The sequence below is a fragment of the Entelurus aequoreus genome, linkage group LG12 (assembly GCF_033978785.1).
Source record: "Entelurus aequoreus isolate RoL-2023_Sb linkage group LG12, RoL_Eaeq_v1.1, whole genome shotgun sequence".
Lineage (NCBI taxonomy): Eukaryota > Metazoa > Chordata > Actinopteri > Syngnathiformes > Syngnathidae > Entelurus > Entelurus aequoreus.
In genome coordinates this window covers 18,971,096-18,991,395 of record NC_084742.1, presented here as the reverse complement: position 1 = coordinate 18,991,395, position 20,300 = coordinate 18,971,096, and the positions used below count along the sequence as shown (strand labels likewise).

The 20,300-nt window shown below is 41.8% G+C and overlaps 2 protein-coding genes across 13 annotated transcripts in view; both read left to right on the top strand.

Moving 5' to 3' along the window:
- The window catches only part of ehbp1l1a (EH domain binding protein 1-like 1a), a 33,382-nt gene extending 19,057 nt beyond the window's left edge, over positions 1 to 14,325 (top strand). For 5 of the 11 annotated variants that reach the window (XM_062065012.1, XM_062065013.1, XM_062065014.1 and 2 more), the window contains 14 exons: positions 1,036 to 1,245; positions 1,387 to 1,446; positions 1,509 to 1,566; positions 9,918 to 9,999; positions 10,073 to 10,239; positions 10,315 to 10,363; positions 10,439 to 10,951; positions 11,024 to 11,063; positions 13,298 to 13,344; positions 13,423 to 13,534; positions 13,616 to 13,715; positions 13,851 to 13,924; positions 13,997 to 14,111; positions 14,189 to 14,325. In XM_062065012.1, coding sequence (XP_061920996.1) covers positions 1,036 to 1,245; positions 1,387 to 1,446; positions 1,509 to 1,566; positions 9,918 to 9,999; positions 10,073 to 10,239; positions 10,315 to 10,363; positions 10,439 to 10,951; positions 11,024 to 11,063; positions 13,298 to 13,344; positions 13,423 to 13,534; positions 13,616 to 13,715; positions 13,851 to 13,924; positions 13,997 to 14,111; positions 14,189 to 14,282 — 1,721 coding nt within the window. In that variant the 3' untranslated portion in view covers positions 14,283 to 14,325. Of the gene's footprint in view, positions 1 to 1,035; positions 1,246 to 1,386; positions 1,447 to 1,508; positions 1,567 to 4,581; positions 9,806 to 9,917; positions 10,000 to 10,072; positions 10,240 to 10,314; positions 10,364 to 10,438; positions 10,952 to 11,023; positions 11,064 to 13,297; positions 13,345 to 13,422; positions 13,535 to 13,615; positions 13,716 to 13,850; positions 13,925 to 13,996; positions 14,112 to 14,188 lie in introns of those variants that run through there. The other 6 variants (XM_062065007.1, XM_062065009.1, XM_062065008.1 and 3 more) reach the window with 6 other exon arrangements.
- A 1,831-nt stretch (positions 14,326 to 16,156) lies between these two features.
- si:ch73-40a2.1 (tyrosine-protein kinase receptor UFO) overlaps positions 16,157 to 20,300 on the top strand; it is a 10,268-nt gene continuing 6,124 nt past the window's right edge. For both annotated transcript variants that reach the window (XM_062065018.1, XM_062065019.1), the window contains exons 1-7: positions 16,157 to 16,283; positions 16,355 to 16,416; positions 16,492 to 17,110; positions 17,179 to 17,334; positions 17,542 to 17,877; positions 17,997 to 18,180; positions 18,252 to 18,385. In XM_062065018.1, the coding sequence (XP_061921002.1) occupies positions 16,196 to 16,283; positions 16,355 to 16,416; positions 16,492 to 17,110; positions 17,179 to 17,334; positions 17,542 to 17,877; positions 17,997 to 18,180; positions 18,252 to 18,385 (1,579 nt within the window). In that variant the 5' untranslated portion in view covers positions 16,157 to 16,195. The remainder of the gene's footprint in view (positions 16,284 to 16,354; positions 16,417 to 16,491; positions 17,111 to 17,178; positions 17,335 to 17,541; positions 17,878 to 17,996; positions 18,181 to 18,251; positions 18,386 to 20,300) is intronic.

Genomic DNA, 20,300 nt, shown 5'->3' with positions numbered 1-20,300 from the left:
ACCACTAGCCTGTGCATCAGTTGGGGACATCTCTGCGCTGCTGACCCGTCTCCGCTCGGGACGGTTTCCTGCTGGCCCCACTATGGACTGGACTCTCGCTGATGTGTTGGATCCACTGTGGACTGGACTTTCACAATATTATGTCAGACCCACTCGACATCCATTGCTTTCGGTCTCCCCTAGAGGGGGGGGGGTTACCCACATATGCGTTCCTCTCCAAGGTTTCTCATAGTCATTCACTGACGTCCCACTGGGGTGAGTTTTTCCTTGCCCGTATGTGGGCTCTGTACCGAGGATGTCATTGTGGCTTGTGCAGCCCTTTGAGACACTTGTGATTTAGGGCTATATAAATAAACATTGATTGATTGAATGATTGATGGTTTGGGAGAACAGATTTGTCTTTATTTGCCACAATTAGATGTTAACTTTGTAAAACACTTGCGCACGGGACAAATACAGTATAATGTTGAATTTGGTTGACTTTTGTTTTTTGTGTGCGTGCACACTTGTGTGTACAAGATTTTAAAAAATAAAGATACAATAGCCGCCATACAAGGTTTAAAGAGGTGAGCGAGACAATAAATTACTCCAAACACTGCACTTGTGACATGACGTTGTTTTATTTCTCAGTGTGTGTATCCTGAAGGTTTGAACTAGGAAGAGAGCGGGTTACAAAGGTTGAACGTGAGCGCCCTCCAAGCATCTACCTAATTGTGACATACAGCAGCTTTAATTCCCATGTTTCACATGTTTTGCTTTTTCACAAAATATAATACAATGTTAAACTTATCATAACCAACCCGCATTTTCTTCCAAGTTGCCAGTTGGGAGGACTAATAGCATTTCTTTAAGGTTGGCAGGCCTGTATATGTTGTGTATAAATAGCTACTAAACTTTCAAATTATTTGTTCATTCATCTATTTATGATTATTTTTTAAATGTGTAAAATGTGATCACTTTGTGTGCAAACATTTGTAGTCATGAATATTATTTTCTTCATTTCCTGTCCATTATTCCACACTTCCTCCATGTCAGCTTCATCCTGTCCACCTGTCAGTCTGCCTCTTCATCAGGAACACATGAGAGGTTCTGGATGTGCTCCTTTCTTGGGAAGCCCACCACCCGCCGGCATTGTTGACACCCCCTCTTGTTCTTCTGTACGTCCTTCTTCGACTTTTCCTCCTGCTCTTGCTCAGCCTCCTTTATCTCAAAGTCCCACAGTCTTTCCCAGTGGCCAAGATGCAGGTACAAAATAAAGAAGGAGAATATTTGAACAGGGTGGATAATGTCTTCTTCAGCAGTGTGCTGCTGGTGTATAAACTGCGACATGAAGTGAATTGCCAAGTTTAAAAGTTGTCTCATGTGGATGCGTTGTTTTCCCTACAGACTTTAAGAGACAGTTGAGCACGCTCAGTGAGGAAGACAACCAGTGCACCACACCCACAAGTAAGCCTCTGCAAAATAGTCCCGACTTTTCAGGAATAAATGACTAATTTGATTTTATTTAGGTCCTGATCCCAAAGTTACTGGTCCATTTAAAGTACATCTTGTCAAGGCATCAGCAGGGTGAGTTTAAGTTATGTTATGCTGTTTTTGCTACATTTAAGTAGTGTTTTTTTAATGCAAATCCTCCTAGGAGCACTCTGGGCTTATTATGTGATATGTTACTCATCACTGACCTGCACGTTACTGAGAAAACATGTTGCTGTTTTCAGCAGTGGTTTGTATAAAACATAATTAATTTCACAGTCTGTTACTCACAGGGTTGATTATCTCAGCTACCCATGCTCTTAACTTGAATTTTGGGATATTTTTGTCAGGTGTTTGCATGTTTCTGACCTGAATAGTAGTATGGAAAAGGAATGCCAGGTAAAAGAAGCTTCTTATTTGCATTTATGTGTTTGTACATGTGGACTGGATTCATGCGCTTGTGTGCTAGTAACATGTGACAAAGGTGTCACCTGTTTGGTTGTGCAGCTTTGTCTTGATGAGCCAGCATGGATGTAGTGGTTATATTGATGACGGTGAGTGGAATGCTAATGATTGAGCCTCCCACTCTTCTATTTGTTTGTCCTTCAGACCCGAGAGCATGGCCTCTTATCTGCCCCTTAGTCCCAAAGCTCACTTAGTTCAAGATCTCAAGTATTTTGAGATGCCCAAACCGCAGCTGAATCACATAGAATCAGGACAACACAGGACATGCCCCAATATCCAAGTCAAAGCACAAAGCCAAGTGTCAAAGATGTCCATTCACTTAGGGAATGCTCACTCTCCTCAGCCCCAACCTCCTCCTATGTTCTGCTTGCCTCAAACCGCATCTATTGTCGATGCAAATGAGAGGCTAGGAGAGGACCATAAAGTAAAAGTTTTGGGGTAAGTGGTTTGGAAAAGATTTCTCTAGTGAACCTTCATCTTTTTGTGACAAAACTTTCTCCTTTGGTATCCTATATCTTCAGAGATGAGAACAAGACTTCGACTTTGCCATCAGTGCTACCAAATGTGTTCAAACTAGAGAGTCTTTCAGGATTTGACTCCAAGTCGGAGACAGGAACAATCCTATTTGCACAAGAGGAAGTTAAAACGGAGTCTATGCAAAAGAAAGGATGTGAAAGTTTTCCTGAAAGTGCAAAGAAAGTACATATGTATGCATCCAAGGTAGAACTTGATTCTCTCTCTTGTATAGCAGCCAAGTTACAGCCTGCAGTGACCGTGAAGGAGCCAAATATGGTACAATTGCACTCAAGTCTCCTTCAATATTCAAACGTTCCTGGCATTCCATCTTTTCATCAGTCAATGGAAGCTCTTGTAGCGTGGTCTGCTACGGATATGAATGTATTGGTCCAGCCATTACCAAGCAAGAGACTGCCTTTGCTAATCTATTCAGACTGTGTTAGTGACACTAATATGATCAAACTAATGGTGGCCATGTTGCCAACAAGTCCTAGAAGTGTTGCTGCAAGCAATTCTGGTATGGTAAGTCTTCTACCTGTGTGTCCAGAAGACACAGTGATTGCAGGCATGCCATGTAAACAAAGTGTCAGTGCACATGAAGACAGCTGGCTACGTTTAAACAAGTCAATTTCACACAAACCAAGGAGGCCTGAATGTGCTGTGCTCCCGGAACATTCATGGAAGGCGTTGAAAGGAGACAAATCCATGGTACACATGTTATCTTCTTGTCCTAACAAGGCTTGCACCTATGGTCTACCTTCTGTTCCATGTCAGAGTGCTAGCATGGTTAACTTTGTGACTACTTTTCCAAGAAAATGCAACATTATTGGTTTTCCTTCCAAGAATCCATCCATTCATGTTGAAAGTAAAGCTTGGAGGTTGGATAATAATAGTTTGTGTGAGCAGCTCTCAAAAAAGGCAAGTGTGGTGATTCCAGGGTATAAGGTGACCAGGTTCCCATGCCCAAACAATGCCAAGCTGTTGCCCTCGTGCCCTCACAAAGCAGGAATAATTGGCTTTCCATCAGTGCATCACACATATGCTATGATCCATCTGCTTCCAACATATCCAAGACAATCAAGTGTCAGTGGTATTCCCTCCAGATTCAACAGTGGGTCTCAATGGAATGTTGACAAGAGTTCAATTTGGGAAAAAACATTGGAAAAGCCAGAAACGAGTTCATCAATACAAAAGTATAAAATATCTTTAAAAAATAAAGCACTTCATGCATTGATGGTATCAATGTTGCCCTCTTGTCCCAAACACTCTACAGTTTATGGAATTCCCTGTAAGGTTGACAAAAGACAAGAAGACACTACCATCATGTTTAAATCCAATAACACTTTCCTAAAACATACTCAAATTCCAGGTTTGTCAGCAAAGGAAATTGCATTAGAAGAAGGTAACAGTTGGCATGTGAACACAGGGTCACTCTGTAAAAAAAAAGTCATTAGGCAGTTGAAATTTGTCTCTCCACTTTCTCCACCGGATAAGATGTCTTCCAACAACGAAGAACGAATGCTCTCTAGGCTGCCATCCTGTCCCCAAGAAGCACGCAGCTTTGGATTCCCCACTGCAGAGCGACAACACAATGAGAACATGGTGTATATGCTGTCATGTTGCCCAACATGTTCTAAGATTGCAGGGTTCCCCTCAAAAGAGGTGACCCATGCTGTTCACAACATTGCCACTCTCTGGGAAATGTTTATGAAACTTCAACATTGTACACCTAAAAAAACATCAAGAATAATCCTTTCCCTCCAACCTACTGCTAACTGGATGCGATCCTCAAAGGAATTGCTTCCAAATATGGTCAATATTTTGCCATCTTGTCCAAAGAAATCTTCTGTCCTGGGGATGCCATCAACAAATGCACACTGTTTAGTACAAGAGCTTCCAATCCCAGTTGACATTGAATCACCTCCGGGGACGATTAAAGATGAACACGGTTTGATGAAGGTGCGAGTTGAGGAACAAGTAACTGCTCTAAACGCAGGGTGAGTTACTTAATGATGTCGGCCTAATGCATGATATTTTTTTAAATATTGTTTTTCATATTGTGTTTTCAGAATGCCACCTTTAACCACTGAAATGTTGGCCTGTGTCACATACAGGTGGGTTGTATGGCAATGGTGTGATAGGCTCACACATGTACTTGCGTGTTTGCACAAATTCCACTAAGCTTTGACAGTTGCGTGTAGGAATCCTCTCAATGTTCATAATCCATGTGAACTTTGATTGCACTGAGTCTAATGTGCTCGTCATTGCTTGTCTTGGAGCTTGTTGTGCTCTAAAAATCAAGGAATAACTGCACGCTGGGAATGCTATATTGTAATCCACTAATCACAATGATTCCACCCTTCTATTTTGACCGTAACCTATATTTTCTGATCCTTAGAGATGACAGTAGAGTTTTACTGCAGCCGGCTTGCCAAATGGACATTGATGCATCAATATTACCATCCAGCCACATGAGTAGTTGTGGACAGAATATGCAAGAAGAATATGCTCTATGTGAGCATCTAGCAAAACCATCTACAGCCAACAGAAGAATGGGAATTAATGAAGAAATGGTTCATCCACTTCCATCTTTGTCTCACACTGATGAAGTAGTGATCCCTAAGTCCTTAAAGAATGATACAAATCTGATTCAATCAGATGTTGTTGAACAAATGGAACTGACTCCAAATGTTCCATGTTTGATGAAGACTGTGATAGCGTACCAACAAGCCTTTCTCTTGGGGACTTATCCCAATACAACAGAGATCCCCGGCATGCCGTCAAAGCTTGGCTTTACGGACAAAGTGTGGCCAATCAAAAAGTGGCAACGCTGGGCAAAAATATCTAAAAAGCAGGATCAGGAAGTTTTCCAGCCATATGCATACAAAGACATTAAAAAGAATAAGGAAATGGTTTTACTGGTGCCAACTTGTCCTGCAGAGGCCAGACATCCTGGATTCCCATATGTAAAACAACATGAAAGTATTGTGGCTCTTTATCCCTGTTGCCCAAGAGTTTCCTCTATTGCTGGTACACCATCTTTTTGTCAGGCCAATGATAGATGTTGGTTATCTCAGCCTAAGACACTTTTGGAGAAGACCACCAGGACTGTGATGTTGAAAGATTTTCCTATCAAAGATGTAATTGAATCCATGGTATTATTAACCCAAGCTTGTCCAAAACAGGCTTGTATTTTTGGGATTCCATCTGCTCTGACACCTACTATAATGTTTAGTGGCTTGAGTGAGGTCAACATTCTTCCATCCTGTGCATCTACTTCCAGCGTGGCTGGTTGGCCGTCTTTGCTTACAGCCGACAGCAAAGACTGGGATCCAATAGGAATAAGTCATTCTTTATGGAAGAGAGCACATTTTTTGGAGTCTGGCTTATTACAAGAGAAAAGCAACTTGCTCAAATATCTGAAAGGAGACATTTCTCTTCTCCAGTGTTGCCCAAGAAAATCCTGCATCCCCGGTTTTCCTTCCGCGCAACAAGACACACTAACTGACTCCAACATGGTTAGTCTTGCAAGATCATGCCCCAAAACATCAGAAATAGCAGGATTTCCTTCATTGGATCATCCAGAAGAATGCATAGTTAGCCGAGAGCAACTCTTTAAAGCAAGAATGTGTGAAAAGCAGGTGCTGTTGATGAGAAGCTTTCCCATGGACAAGATAAATATGAAAACAATGTATTTCCTTGTGCCATCCTGTCCAAAAAAGGCAAAGACACCAGGATTTCCCTCTCATCCAAACCCACCAAAAGCATATTGTGCTCCCAATATGATCAGCCTTTACACGCTGAGCTGTCATGTTTCAAACATAGCTGGATTTGCATCAGTGTATGGAAGTGACAATAACAGGTGGTTGATTGAAAAGGTGGCACTGCCAAAGAGGGCACCCAGGATGGCCCTAATACGTGACATAACAAATGACTACAAGAAGCAAATGAAAAGTATGGTTTTCCTTGTACCTACCTGTCCTAAAGTATCATGTATAACTGGCCTTCCATCCAATCCACATACTAGTGTTGTGCATTTTGGACCAAATATTGTTAACCTCATTCCTCTGTGCCCACTAGTTTCCACCATTCTTGGATTCTCCTCAATTGAAAAGATAAATGAAGAAATATGGGTCTTTGAGCAGGGTTCATTGGTGCACAAACTGCAAAAGAATATGGTGTTAGAGATTAACAGCTTGCCAGTTCACCTCGCTAAAGTCAACAACATGTTTGCCCTTGCACCGTCTTGTCCCCAAGTTTCAAGGATCCAAGGATTTCCATCAGTACCTCAAAGCAAAGCCAATATGATCAGTTTGCGAGCTTGCTGCCCAAAGGCTTCATGCGCGAAAGGATTTGCATCCATCACTACAGGCCCAGTGACAAGGTGGGTGAATGAAACCAAGCCCATACTAATCACAACTAACAGGGAAAAGGCAGAACACATTTTTAATCTTTCTGGACACAAATACAGCCAGAACAACAAAGTGAGAATGCTCACTTCGTGCCCTAAAAAGGCCATAGTCCATGGCTTTCCATCTGCTCACATAATTAACAAAGCACCAGATATGGTGAGCTTATACACATTAGCGCCATGCGTTTCTCGTGTCCCAGGATTCCCATCAGCTAGGATGCTTAGCTTTGACGTTCGTACACATAACCATTCTTCCATTTGGTTAGTGGAGCAGAAGAATGAGAAGAAGAGGATTACCATTGCCAGTAATGCATCAGAAAGTCATAATTATACACCAGAGGAAATTATGCAAATGCTATCACTAGCTTCATCAAGTCCACATCACACTAGAATTCATGGCTGTCCCAGTAACTGCATCTTGGATTCAACATGGAGGGAAAGTGGAGATGAAGAAAATGAGTCATACGAAGAAACCCAACGTGTTGCATATGGTGAGATATTTAATGTTTAGAATCAAGGTCATGTTTCTTTTACTAGAATGTGATTTGCTTTGCTTTTATAACAGAGGAAAGATTCCGAGGCACTACAAGTCAAAGCATGGGTTCATTATATGCTAACGGGTAAGTTTACTGCATGCGTCATGCTGTGATGCCCAGTACATCAATGAAAGTCCATTGTATCTGGATCTTCAGCATCACAAAAGGAGTAAAAACACAACAGAAACAAATAGATACATCAGAGCCTGAGGGAATCTCAGGCTGGGAAGTACTGGAGCTAGAAGGAACATTGACTGGAAAACAGACAGAATCTTCCTTATCAGCCAGAGAGGATGATACTTCAGGATTAGTACACGCTATTGTGGGTGTTCTCCATAAAGGGTAAGTGGTTTGGATTTGCGAGGCCTTCATTCTCTGCTGCATGCTCATTGATGTCATCGTCGCATGGCCTCAAAGATCTCTGTGAATCAACTGTCCATTTCCCGCAGTTATGAAACCGTAGCGTCCATGTTGGGGCCGTCCAGCTCTGCTGTGGATGAAAGTCCTCTCCAACTGAAAGCTTTGACTGTGATGCCTTCGCATGATGATGTGTCACAACAGTGTTTTGTCGACACAAGAAGCATGCAGGAGCTCGTTCCTGTTGATAACCACTTTGAGGACTGTGGACCATGTCCTTCTGCTGAGAAACCATTACGAAATGAAGTGGTTCCTCCATCACCAAGTGCGCACAGTGATGATGGCTTTTTGATGTGTGTAACTATGAATAAATGGCCACCATTGACTGAGGAAAACATGGCTGGGATGTCAGTGGAGGATAGAATTAAGAACAATCAATGTCCTACAAATGACCACGACTTACCAGTGTCCACTGAATGTCTGTTAGTCAGCCACCAGACTGCCAGTGATCTTCCAACACTGTCCAAACTGGATGTAGGGTGAGTGTCAACGGGGAATGCTCCACCTACGGATGATGCATGATTGTACCGTATGTTTTGCTTTTGTGATGATGCTCAAAAGATCATTACACAAGACAGACCTAGTAAATTTGATTGTTTCTTTCTGGTGCTGCATGGCTTCATAGTACAACAATGCAAAGTAGATTCCAAAATCCTGAAACGTTTCCTCTCTTGTTCTTAAGCCCTCAAAAACCAAGTTGTGATGAAAGCACCCTGCATCCTTCATTAAGTCCATTATTGGCTGGAATTCTCAAAGACGCAACCTCAGATGATGAGAATTTTTGTACAGTTATTTCTCAGATGAACACAACTGTGGAAGACATTCAACAAAGAGAGTGTGAACTACAACGGCCAGAGCACAAGCAGAAAATGGATGGTCTGTCTGAGGTTGTTCAAACCCAGTCTTGTGCAATAACATCCACACCACCTGCCACATACTTTTCTGTTTCTTCTGGTAGAAGCCTACATGTAGATTTGGCTGAATGTGTCCATCAACAACAATTGGATATTGAAAGTCTTGACGGTAGTTTTCCTCAGAAAAGTGTCCCAAGCAAGCCTGTGAGAAGAAAAGACCGTGTCACCACTGAAACAGCTAACAATGAAGCGCTTCCTACTACACCTGGAAACATCAAACAAGGTTATTGTGAATCGGATGTCCTACAGACAGACACAGAAAAGGATGAGATTACTCCATCTGTCCAGGGTCAAGGGTCTTTCTCTTCCAAAAAAAAGAAACTTCAATACGTCGCACCAAAACAAGAGCAGCTTTATGTCAAGCAACATGAGTCCTTCTCCATTATCAAAATGATTGGTCCTAAACAAAGTGGCAGGAAATGTCAACCCATCCCAAAGCCTCGTGCCAGGAAATGTTTGAGTGGCTTTTTCTCAGATGACATCACATTAGCAGAACATGGAAAACCTCAGGCTACAGGAGATGAAGCCTCTAAATGGAAAGTGGAAGTGTCAGTGGTGCACTTGACGAAAAACAGACTACAAGAAGTAGACAGTACATCAGGACCTTCAATATTTCCTATACCAAAACCAAGGATCAAGAATCGTCTTAGTGCTTCATTTTCAGAGGAGACGACACTTTCTTCCTTGTTCGACGCAGCCGCTGACATCTCTGAAAGACAACTTGACCTAGACCAACACGACCAGTCAAGCTGTCCTGTTCCGCTGCCTCGAGCTAAAAAATGCACACCGCCTGCAGAAACCTTCTGTCCCTCATCAGCTTCTGAAGCCTCAACAAAGAAAGCATGTGTAGTTGGATCAACATTGCATGATCCAAAATATGTGTTTAAATTTAAAGAGGGGCGTGGAGAAGAATACTCACATACTGTCTCTGATGTGGTCCATGGCTGCAAGCCAAGCATGAACATCACTTCGTTGACCTCCTCTGAGGATGACATATTGCACCATAAAGACAGTGAGTCAGTTAAGTCCGAGAAAAAAGTGAAGACGGAAGACTTTGTGTCTGTACATGCTGACAGGTAAGGGTTGCTTTAAGGGTTGTGTGCTTTAAATAATTTTACGTGTTGGAGCTTAAGCAACAGAACCCTTTAAAACCTATGTGGAACTGATTACATTGTATTTTTTTTCCAGGGACACTTTGCACTTAAGTGACAGCAATGCCGAACAAATATCGACTCCAGCAAAACTTCAGGATGGCTTGGCCCCTCCAGAAGTACGGCTAGCCGAAAATGAGCAAATAATCAACACTTTCCATACAAATTGTTTGTACGAATTCTGTTTTCTAGAATGTTTCTGGCAGTCCAAGCTTGGTAAAATCCAGTCAGTCTCTACTGGAGTGGTGCAAGTACATCACTCAGGGTCACAAAGGGCTAAGGATCACCAACTTCAGCACCTCGTGGAGGAATGGTCTGGCTTTTTGTGCCATTTTGCATCACTTTCACCCTGACAAGATGTTAGCAGCCACTCAAACTTTAATCAATATTGACTTTTTGTGTTTTTTTTTAAATCATATTTGTACTTTTCACAGTAATTATGAACTACTAGACCCATATGACATCAAGCACAACAACAAAAAGGTGTTTAACATTTGATTATTGATCAATTATGATTGATGTATGGATTTAAAGCATATGTTTTTGTGCATGTGACAGGCATTTGACGGTTTTGCTGAGCTCGGCATTTCCAGATTGATGGAGCCATCAGACATGGTCATGCTGCCAGTGCCTGATCGTCTCATTGTCATGACGTACCTCAGCCAGATTCACGCTCATTTCATGGGCCAGGAGCTTAGCGTGCTTCACATTGACAAAGACGCCAGTGAGTCCAGCTATGCACTAACTGCGGAGCGGGAAGGCCAAGAGGACACAGAAGCGACCGTACGCTACTGTGCCCAGAGGCTTCAGGAGGAGGGCATCACTTTGGAGACCAACGACTCCACCAGCTCAACCGAAGAAGATCAAAGCAACATGGATGTTCCTCCAACGCCCAGAAGCCAATGCCCACAAGTGTTGTCTGGGGGCTGTGACTCCCCATCACCCGTCGTACCGCCGAGGACTCACTTCCTGTCTAAGTCTACTTTCTCTCACGTTAAAGATGCAGATCTGCTCAGGAAACGCAGGTCTCAGAAGAGGAGCGCGTCTCAGGAGGACGCACACTCTTCAATGGTAGGATGCTTCTTAGAATGATCGTGATTTGTTACTTTAATAGGACTCTTCTGAACCTCTTCATCTTTACAGGCTATTGCTGAGCAAGAAGACAGTGAAGGCACTACAACAGGTCACTTAGATTATTTTCTGATCTTAATACAGTGATAGCTTGCTGTTTTTTAAAAGTTTACCCTCTGACAAAGTTATAAACAGTCCATACCGAAATTATATGGACTGTTATTGTAACAGAGGGAGGTCGATTTAGTACTTGGTGGAGAAACTCTTGTTGCCAAGCACAGAGGTCAGATTAGGGATTTTAAAGCGATTTATTAATTATGGCGATGTTAAAAAAAAAACATTGTCAAAATCGATGTTCCTCTCTATCATGTCTTGCGCCTCCAAGCTAGGGTCCTCCTTCCTGCGAAAGCGCTCTCCACTCCAGTCTGCAGAGAAACAGTGTTTTCCATTTATTTGTGGCCACAAATAAACTCACAAATGCAGATTTGGCGATTCTGGGTTTGCTCATAAACACAATATTATAATGCAAGTGTGGCAGAGGAGGAGAAAGAGAGGAGTGTGTCTTGCGTTGGTAATCAAATACAGACGGTCACGAAAGGCAATGTATTTGCCGCGTGAGCTGAGATCCGCCTCGAATAGTCAAAAGAGCATACATACAAGCACGTGAAAAGTGTGCAGATAATGTTTTCTTTGTTGCTTGTTTCTATAACGCACGAACAATAGCTTTCAGCTACAACTCTGCAGAATATACGTACTGGCTCGTATTGGCTCTTAAATTTTCGGTTCAGCTCAACAGCTAAGACTCCTGGGTAATTTTGTTACAGTGGAACCTCGATTTATGAACTTAATTGGTTCTTAAACAGGGCTCATAAAATTGAAAAGTTCATATAGTGAGCTGCTCCTCATGGAGGGGACAGAGGGACAGAGAGAAGATCCGAGAGGATGGGGGGGAGGGGCCGTGTGTGCGTGTGTGTGAGTGTGCTTAAAAGAGTAGCCGCTGAATGAGAGGTAGTCTTTTACTGCGCTTTGAAATAAGTCCGCTTTGGCATATTTTTCCAGAGAAGTGAGTTCTCATCACAATTAAAAACTTGCTGTGGCAGGAAGCTGACTTCCTCAATCTCTTCAATACGACCAAGCACAAAATGGTTCCCAGCGGGACATAAAACGAATGATTGAAGCATTCTTACACTAAGACACACTCGTAAAGCACACTGTAGACATAAAACAAACCAAAAACCCATCAAAAATGTTTTACAATTCTTTAGCCCTATAATCATATTTGATTACAAATCACATGATGGAATTTTCAGAGGATTGAAATCTAGATTTTATTTTTGACCAAAATTGTACAGCCTTACATCTGATGTTTCTTGTAGTTGGTCAGCTGGGTTTCAGACATTTGAGGAAAGATTGTGGTATTAAGTGAAATTGATACCAAAGTGCTCAGTTTTGGTCTCATGTGACCACATCATGTTCTCCACCAGTCTTTGTGAGTAGTCTTCTCTGCGAAGATTTGCAGGTGCAATGCCGGCTAACACTGGCAGAAAATCAGATGGGGTGGGTCATAGGTAGCCAGTGATAATTCTCAAGGTGTCGTAGAGTGATATGCCCAGTTTTTTAGTGTGTACACTTTGGCACCATGCTAGAGGGGCATATTCTGCGGCACTGTAGACTAGGGCGGAGGGTGGACGTATTGGCTCCCCAGGATGAGCATGCCAGACGACGAAGGAGGCTGTTCCTAGATAACACTTTGGCAAGTAGAGATTCAAAGTGTTGTCTGAAGGTCAGTTGCCAACCTTGTTTTATCCCAAGTATTTTGGAGTAGGATTATAGGGCAGATGTGTCCTGTTAACGTTGACTGTAAGCTGGCGACGAGGTTCCTTGTTGTTCAGGTGCAAACCTGTAGTGCGGGGGTGTATGTATTTTTATTTATTTAAAAAAAAAAATTTTTTCATAAAGAAATACAATCATGTGTGCTTACGGACTGTATCCCTGCAGACTGTATTGATCTATATTGATATATAATGTATATATTGTGTTTTTTATGTTGATTTAATAAATTAAAAAATATATATATATATATATATTTTTTTTTTTTAATTTCTTGTGCGGCCCGGTACGGTTGGGGACCACTGCTCTAAATCATCATTACTCTAGAATGCTTGCTGATTGGTAGGGTTTCAAATACTTATTTACCGCAGTCCAATACAAATGTATTTATAAGATTTATTTACTGTTTATATCTTCTGTTGGGGGGTAAAATTACAAAATCAGTCAAATTTAAAATAATGATTTAAATAATGATAGATGTCAACATATTAGGTCAAGTCTATTTTTACTTTGCAGAAATGATAGTGTCAAAAGTGGCTGAGGAGGGAAGGCCAGAAGGACAGGTTAGTTTGAGTAGTTCACATCATAAGCATGCTTCAAGCAAACAAAGACATGTGTTTGTGTGTGTGTGTTGCATTCAGGACCCCAGCCAGTATGTTTTAAGTCAAATGGAAGCCCTGGAAGCAGAACAAAACCACATAGATAGCAGAGCTGCAGTTGTGGAGAGGAGTCTCAGACAACTCATGGACACAAGTAGCTAACAAAGAGCGTCTTCATTCATTTGTAAAATTGACACAAATTGTGTGTGAATGATCTTGTGTGTTGCCTTTACAGGCAGTGACAAGGTGCAAGAGGAGCGACTTATTCAAGAATGGTTCACACTGGTCAACAAGAAGAATGCATTGATAAGACGACAGGATCATCTGCAGCTGCTGTAAGACTTTTACTGGAGATAAGTGAAACACATATAGAACATGTCTGTTTGGCATTGATGACATTCACCAAAATAAGGAAGTACCTGTTTAGTTGCTGAAAAGTACAGTAATAATGAAAGTTTTGTGATTGACAGGCTGGAGGAACATGATTTGGAAAGAAGGTTTGAGCTGTTAACCAAAGAGCTGCGAGACATAATGGCCCTTGAAGGTTTCTCTTTCTTACAGCACTATGAAGTCCTCACAAGTTTAAAAAGTCATTGTTGTTTTGGATGCTTTTCAGAGTGGCAGAAGACATTGGCCCACAAGCACAGGGAGCAGCTGCTGCTCCAGGAACTGGTGTCACTGGTCAACCAGAGAGACCAGCTGGTCCACAGTATGGACGCCAAGGAGAGAGGGTGAGAGGAGGAGCTCGCCGAGCTTTTCACACGTTGATGTCTGCCATGAAACACACCGTCTTTCCTTATGTCTTCAGTGCTCTTGAGGAAGACGAGCGCCTGGAACGAGGCCTGGAGCAGCGCAGGAGGAAGTACGCCCAGCAGCAGCAGGACATGTGTGTGATCCAGTGATCTTTACAAAAGCCTTTGGGTGGGTCCATGTGGCACTTTGCTGTCATATTGCTGCCTCTTTGCTCCTGTCTTCATGACTACAGATTTATATACTTTTAGGATGAGTTATTTTTCAAGTGTTGTTGTTGGGAAGTGCCTTTTAAGACCGTGAGCAAGTGACTCCATTTTAAATGTAGTTTTATCCTTTGACTTTCTGTAAGTCCTTTTAGTGCCAATACATCCACACAAGTGGAGAAGCATAGTATACAACTTACAACGAAACATTGCATGTGACCTCTCTTGTAAAAGCCAGCATAGTTTACAGTGTCCTTACAGGAATATTGCTGCTTCATAATTTTGTAATCGTTGATTGGATGCCTGTAGTTAAGCGTAATCACCAATGGATGGCGCCAAAAGCCACATTTTCTGTTAAGGGACATACTTTGTTGGAAAAGATTATTATACAAGGGACAAGCGGTAGAAAATGGATGGATGGATGGACTTACATTTCCATTAATAAGCTAAAAACCTATATTGGATGACTTTAACTTAAAAAGTGTATACCCAAAGTACAGTAACTGTTACATAATATATTTAAAGCTTTATTTGTATTGTGCCTTGTCACTGTAAAGTGAAAAGGGAGCTCTTTCCTTTTTAATGTGCCTTTTTATTACTAGATATCGGCTCAAACAAACTTGCATCAATTTTTTTTTCCAGTTTGTAATTGTCTATTCATGGTTTTGGGAGCCTTTTGTAGGTGCAGAATGTGTAAAGACCAAGCGTTAACACATTTAGGTTTATTATGTTACCATCGACAGCAGCCTAAATCACTTTAACGGCTGCAAACAGGAGGATAAGGGCAAGGAATGCCGTATTTAAGTTGTCTTTAATTTATTGCTTTCTTTTAAGATTTTACTATTTATTCAATTTGTCGCCTGCAGACGTGTCTTTTTCTTCCCTCCGAACCCAAATTATGCACTTCTTATTGCTGCATTGCACCTTAAAACATGACATAGGAACTGCAGTCGTACAAATTATGTACAGTATGTATGAAACATTTGGCAAGCATCTGGAAATGGCAAGTTATACATACATGCAAGTCAGGATGCTTGAAAATAGGACTAGTTTTGAATGAAAGAAGTATTCCCTATTGTCAAAAGTTTTTTGCAGTTATGCTTGTTGTTCAAAAGAATGCTGACTGTTACTTTCAGGTTGTTTTAATCCTTCATATGCACATTTTGTCACGTTTGGAAAAGATTTCAGTGCCTGCACAACTGCAAATTGTTTGCATTAAATATATCTATTTTAGTGTGATTTTTGCCTTGTCCAGAGTGGTGGATTTGATTGGCAGACACAAGCATCAGAAGGTGGGGCTAACGAGACACAATTGCACACATTTCCCATCATATGAGCTCTTTTCGTAATGGGTTTCTTTTCAAAGAAATGGTGAAATATAAAATTGTCCACAAAAAAGAGGAACAATTAAAAGAGGATGTTTTCATTTGGAAAAGAGGAATAATTAAAATAGGATGCTTTTATTTGGAGCTATGTTTAAAACATTCTGGAAGAAAGTTAAAATGACTTCATTAAAGCATGTACATTTATTTTCTTTTTTTGGACAATAGGACTCAATTTCTGATGAACAAATTGCATTTAACTTAATTGATCTCTTAATTTTAATTATTTTAAAAAGCAATTAACATGATTTAATTGTTAAAATAACATTTTAAATTTTAGCTGAATTATTCTTCAACATGTATATTATTATTATTACCTTTGGAGTTGTAATTGCATGTTCTTGAGAAGCAGTATGAGAAATTTATAGGAAGTTCCTTAGAAGTCTCAAACGCAGACATAGACGTCACTTTTTGGAAGAACAGGCGGTGCATGTAAAGTGCTTGCGGCAACTTGTTGCCATAAACACTTTGTGCAACATGGCGGACTGTTACACTGTGCTCAAGTGTGTGTCAACTTTAAGCTTCTTGTGGATGAAGGTGTTGGGAACACACCAAGCAGAAGAAGGTGAGTGTTGTGTGACTTACTTATTTCAATGAGGAAAAATGGTTTTACACTTGAATCCTCTTCCTCTTTAGTGGAACTGTTCTATTCCGAGAGGCACAGCCGTCTCAGCTGGACGTCTGAGCCCCACAAAGCAGTAAGTTGAAGCCCATTTGCTATATTTGTATTCACCGTGCAGCCATTTAGCTGAGATACCTCCTGTCTCTCTCAGTGGACTGAGATCCTGCTCAGAAATGGTGCAATGCGTCCAGTTCCGGTTCTCCAAGCATGCGGGAAGCAAAGAACAAGAACTCTTCTAAGTCAATGGATAGAGCGTAAAGATGCGCGTCATCTCCTAATGGACATCACCTTTGCGCAGCAAAAGGAGCCATCCGGTGAGAATGGCAGTCTGCAAGTTCACTTGTTTGACTCAGATGTACCCGCCACGAGATTCCCAGACAGTCTAACCGCAGTGAAACTTCAGGACTCCAGGCCGTTTCACTCCAATGCCTCACTCAGCCAAATCAATCAGCACCTGATGCACAGCTTGGGGCTGAGCCTGGGTGTTGTAAGCCGTGTTGGTTTCCAGCTGGGGTTTTCCTACTCAGCAACATGTGTGCTGGTCACCTCAATCAGACTTTACTACAAGAGGTGCCCTGCGGTCCACATAGACCTTGTCTGGTTTGACAGCTCTGTGACTGCAACAGAACCTGCTGTAGGTATTTGTGTGGAAAATGCTGAGACGCTTTCTCTGCCCGAGAAGAAGTGTGACGCATTTGGAGTGTGGGGTCCTTTGCAAGGCGGATGTACATGCAAAGCTGGACATCAGGCCATGAATGGAACCTGTCAAGGTAGAGTGACAACAGCATGAAGAAACAGAATTGTCCAGATGTTCTGATGCACAAGATGTCCCTATTAGCATGCAGGAGGGGCTACTATAAAGCAGCCAAGGAGCATGGAGAGTGCAGAGCGTGCCCACCAAACAGCGGGACGCTCAAGGAGGGATCGGATAGGTGTGACTGTTTGCAGGGCTTCCACCGTCTTCTACATGACCCAGATGACCTCGGCTGCACCAGTAAGAAAGATTCAAGTAACTTTGTGTCGTTCTGTATGGACATTAACATTTCATTAGAGATGCAAGATGACATCAGGAAAGGCTGCGCTAAAGTAAAAAAAAAAATGACAAAGAGTCCGCAGGAACTAAAATTCTGACTATTACCCTCAGCTCTATCTGCTGGTACTGTTGCCCCCTCACATAACTAATTGTTCCTGTCTTCACCAGAGCCCCCCTCTGCGCCTGGCAATCTAATGGCACATCGTCTAAACAACTCTGTCCTAAACCTAACGTGGGATCCTCCTCATGATTGGGGCGGTCGACAGGAAGTGATGTATCGAGTTAAATGCGAGGAGAAAGCGCAGAGTGAAGATGGCCAGTGGGCGGAATGTGGGCGTGGAGTGTTTTTTTCCGCTGACTCAGCTGGGCTGACCAGCACTTCCGTGAGAGTCATGGGACTCGACCCACACAATGACTACAGGCTGACTGTGCACGGATGGAATGACGTCTCCAACCTGATGGGGGCGCCACCTTCATCTTCTGCCTCTGTAATTATTCATAAATGTATGTACCAGTGACTTAACACAAACATTTGACGTGACATTCCAGTTCATGTTCACTATACTTAGTATATAATAATATAATTTCATAGAGTTGGCTTGAATTTTTTCTATGCCGCACAGGGAAAGTTCCTCCAGTGGTGATGACGACGGCGCCGATCCTAAAAGCCCCTGGAAATGATGTGACTGCTGCGCCACAAAGTCACTTCAACACATGGCTGACTCTTGGTGTTTGTTTTGGCAGCCTGTTCTGCTCTTCGATAGTTGCTGTTGTCCTTGTTAAGTGTAGGAATGACCAGAAAGTCAGGTGAAAAAAAAGTAATGAGAAGGGCTTTTTACATTTTTACAGATCATTTCATCAACAATATTTATACGCAGGTCAGAGGTCCTGGAAATGCAACTTTCGCCTATCAACACTGGAACTTCCTACAGACTCCCACAAGAGCGACAGGCAATGCCCCCACAGGTTCATGGAGGAGTTGATTTTCTTAATGAAAATACCCAAGATAGAGGTGAGGTCAAACATCACCTATTTTTATTGATATTCTGATATTGATATCGGAGATTGGTCTAATACCAGCAAAAAACAAGTATGGAATTATATCTGCTTTCTTGCAGGCATGCTAAATGTTTGTGAGAATGCAGAAATCTGTGTTCTTAAATGTTCATTTTTCTTGTCAAACCTTTTTCAAATCAAAAATATTACTAAAAAAAACCATCCAAACAAAATTTCTTTAATGCTTCCCCTAGCCACAGGTACTCGCTATTCCTCTTGCCTAAACGCCACACCGAGTTACAGGACGGAGAGAAGCTCAAAAGCACCGAAACAAGCTCACTAGTTAGCTAACCATCTAGCGAGCTGACTTGTTGGCGCCAGTGTTGGCAACTTGGCGACTTTGTTGCTAAAGTCTGGCAACTGTCCAATCCTCTTGGCGACTTTTTTTTTGTAAACAGCTACTACCAACAAATCTAGCGACTTTTTCCTGATGTTAAGAGACTTTTTTTATGTCCTGGAAACTTTTTGTGTCTTGGAGACTGAGGTGAAAGCATGCAGCAGTTACTTTCCTCAGCGAGCACTGTTGGGTGGTGTCGGTCAGTTGGTGCTGCCGCTGCGCGAGCAGAGTGGAGACCCTCACAGGGCGGGAATTGCGGAGGTTCACGCATGCGCAAATCATTTGCCGTCTGGTCTTTTATAGTGCGTTCCATTTGTCGTGGGAAGATCAAAATTTCCGAATTCCTAGCCAGAAGTTTCAACTGTAATTTTAAATGTAAATGTTTCTTTACTGTCACACTTACATAAAGCACTGAATTTGATTTGCCTACAGTACACACCCTCAGTCACTTACTCACCTCACCTGTGTGTTGTACAGCCAGCTAGCTAGCTCATCATGTCAGTCAGTGCAGAGAGGCGATGCACACGCCTCCAAACTGCACATGAAATTTGCATGTGCAAAGTTGCCACTTTTTCTGCCATGGTTTACAGAACGAGATGTAAATGTGAATATTTCTTTACGGTCATGTCAAGCTAATATAAATCACTGCAACGTCCAAATTCTATTGTCCATGTTAATTAGCCAGTCATTAGATTTGGTTCATTAGTGAATATCACAACCCTCCATTCTTTTGATCAGATTTATACTCTAAAATTAAATGATGTAGAACAAAATTGATTTAAAAACAACTAAAAATTATAAGAAGAAAGTTAATTTGCAGTTCTAATCATGCTGATAATTTAAAAAAAAATCACTTTAGTGTCTCTCCTACTGTGCCCATTGCAATAAATTATGCAAAATAAGGTGAAGACGGCATCTAGCAACTTCTAGTGCCTTTTGGGACAGCCAATAGCTACTTTCCTTCCTGAGGAGTTGGCAACACTGGTTGTTGCCTCCATTCGCTCTCCAAGCCACAACGTTGACGGCTGCCCACTTTGCTGCTTATCATATTTGGATGATTACGATCCCAACACTGTTAGTTCCGAACCAGTTCTTAGTTCTAGAGTTTTTATTAGTAGCCAGCAAGAAGATATATTTTTGACGTGACGGATTGTAAACAGATGTCACATCACAAGAAGTAGATTACCCGAGGGGACGTGGATAGTGTTGCTGAGTTATTTGCATGCATGTGCTGGAGTTTTGCATTACATTTTCAATGATATTTATGTGAGTAAATTATCTACCAAAAAACCTACAAATTCTGTGGTACATTACATGGGATATGTAAGTGTCAAAAAAAGCCAAAAGAGGTTAGTAGATGAGAATAAATCTTAAGGTAAAATATAGTGTAGAAATGCACCCAATTGCAGGAAATGTGGTCTTGACTTTCAAAATTTTCTGTCAGGGTTTGCGTGGCAGCACTTTGTGCTGATAGAAATGTTTCTTTTTTTTTACTCAATTTTCCTCTTTTTATGTCAAAAGTGTGCTCACATCC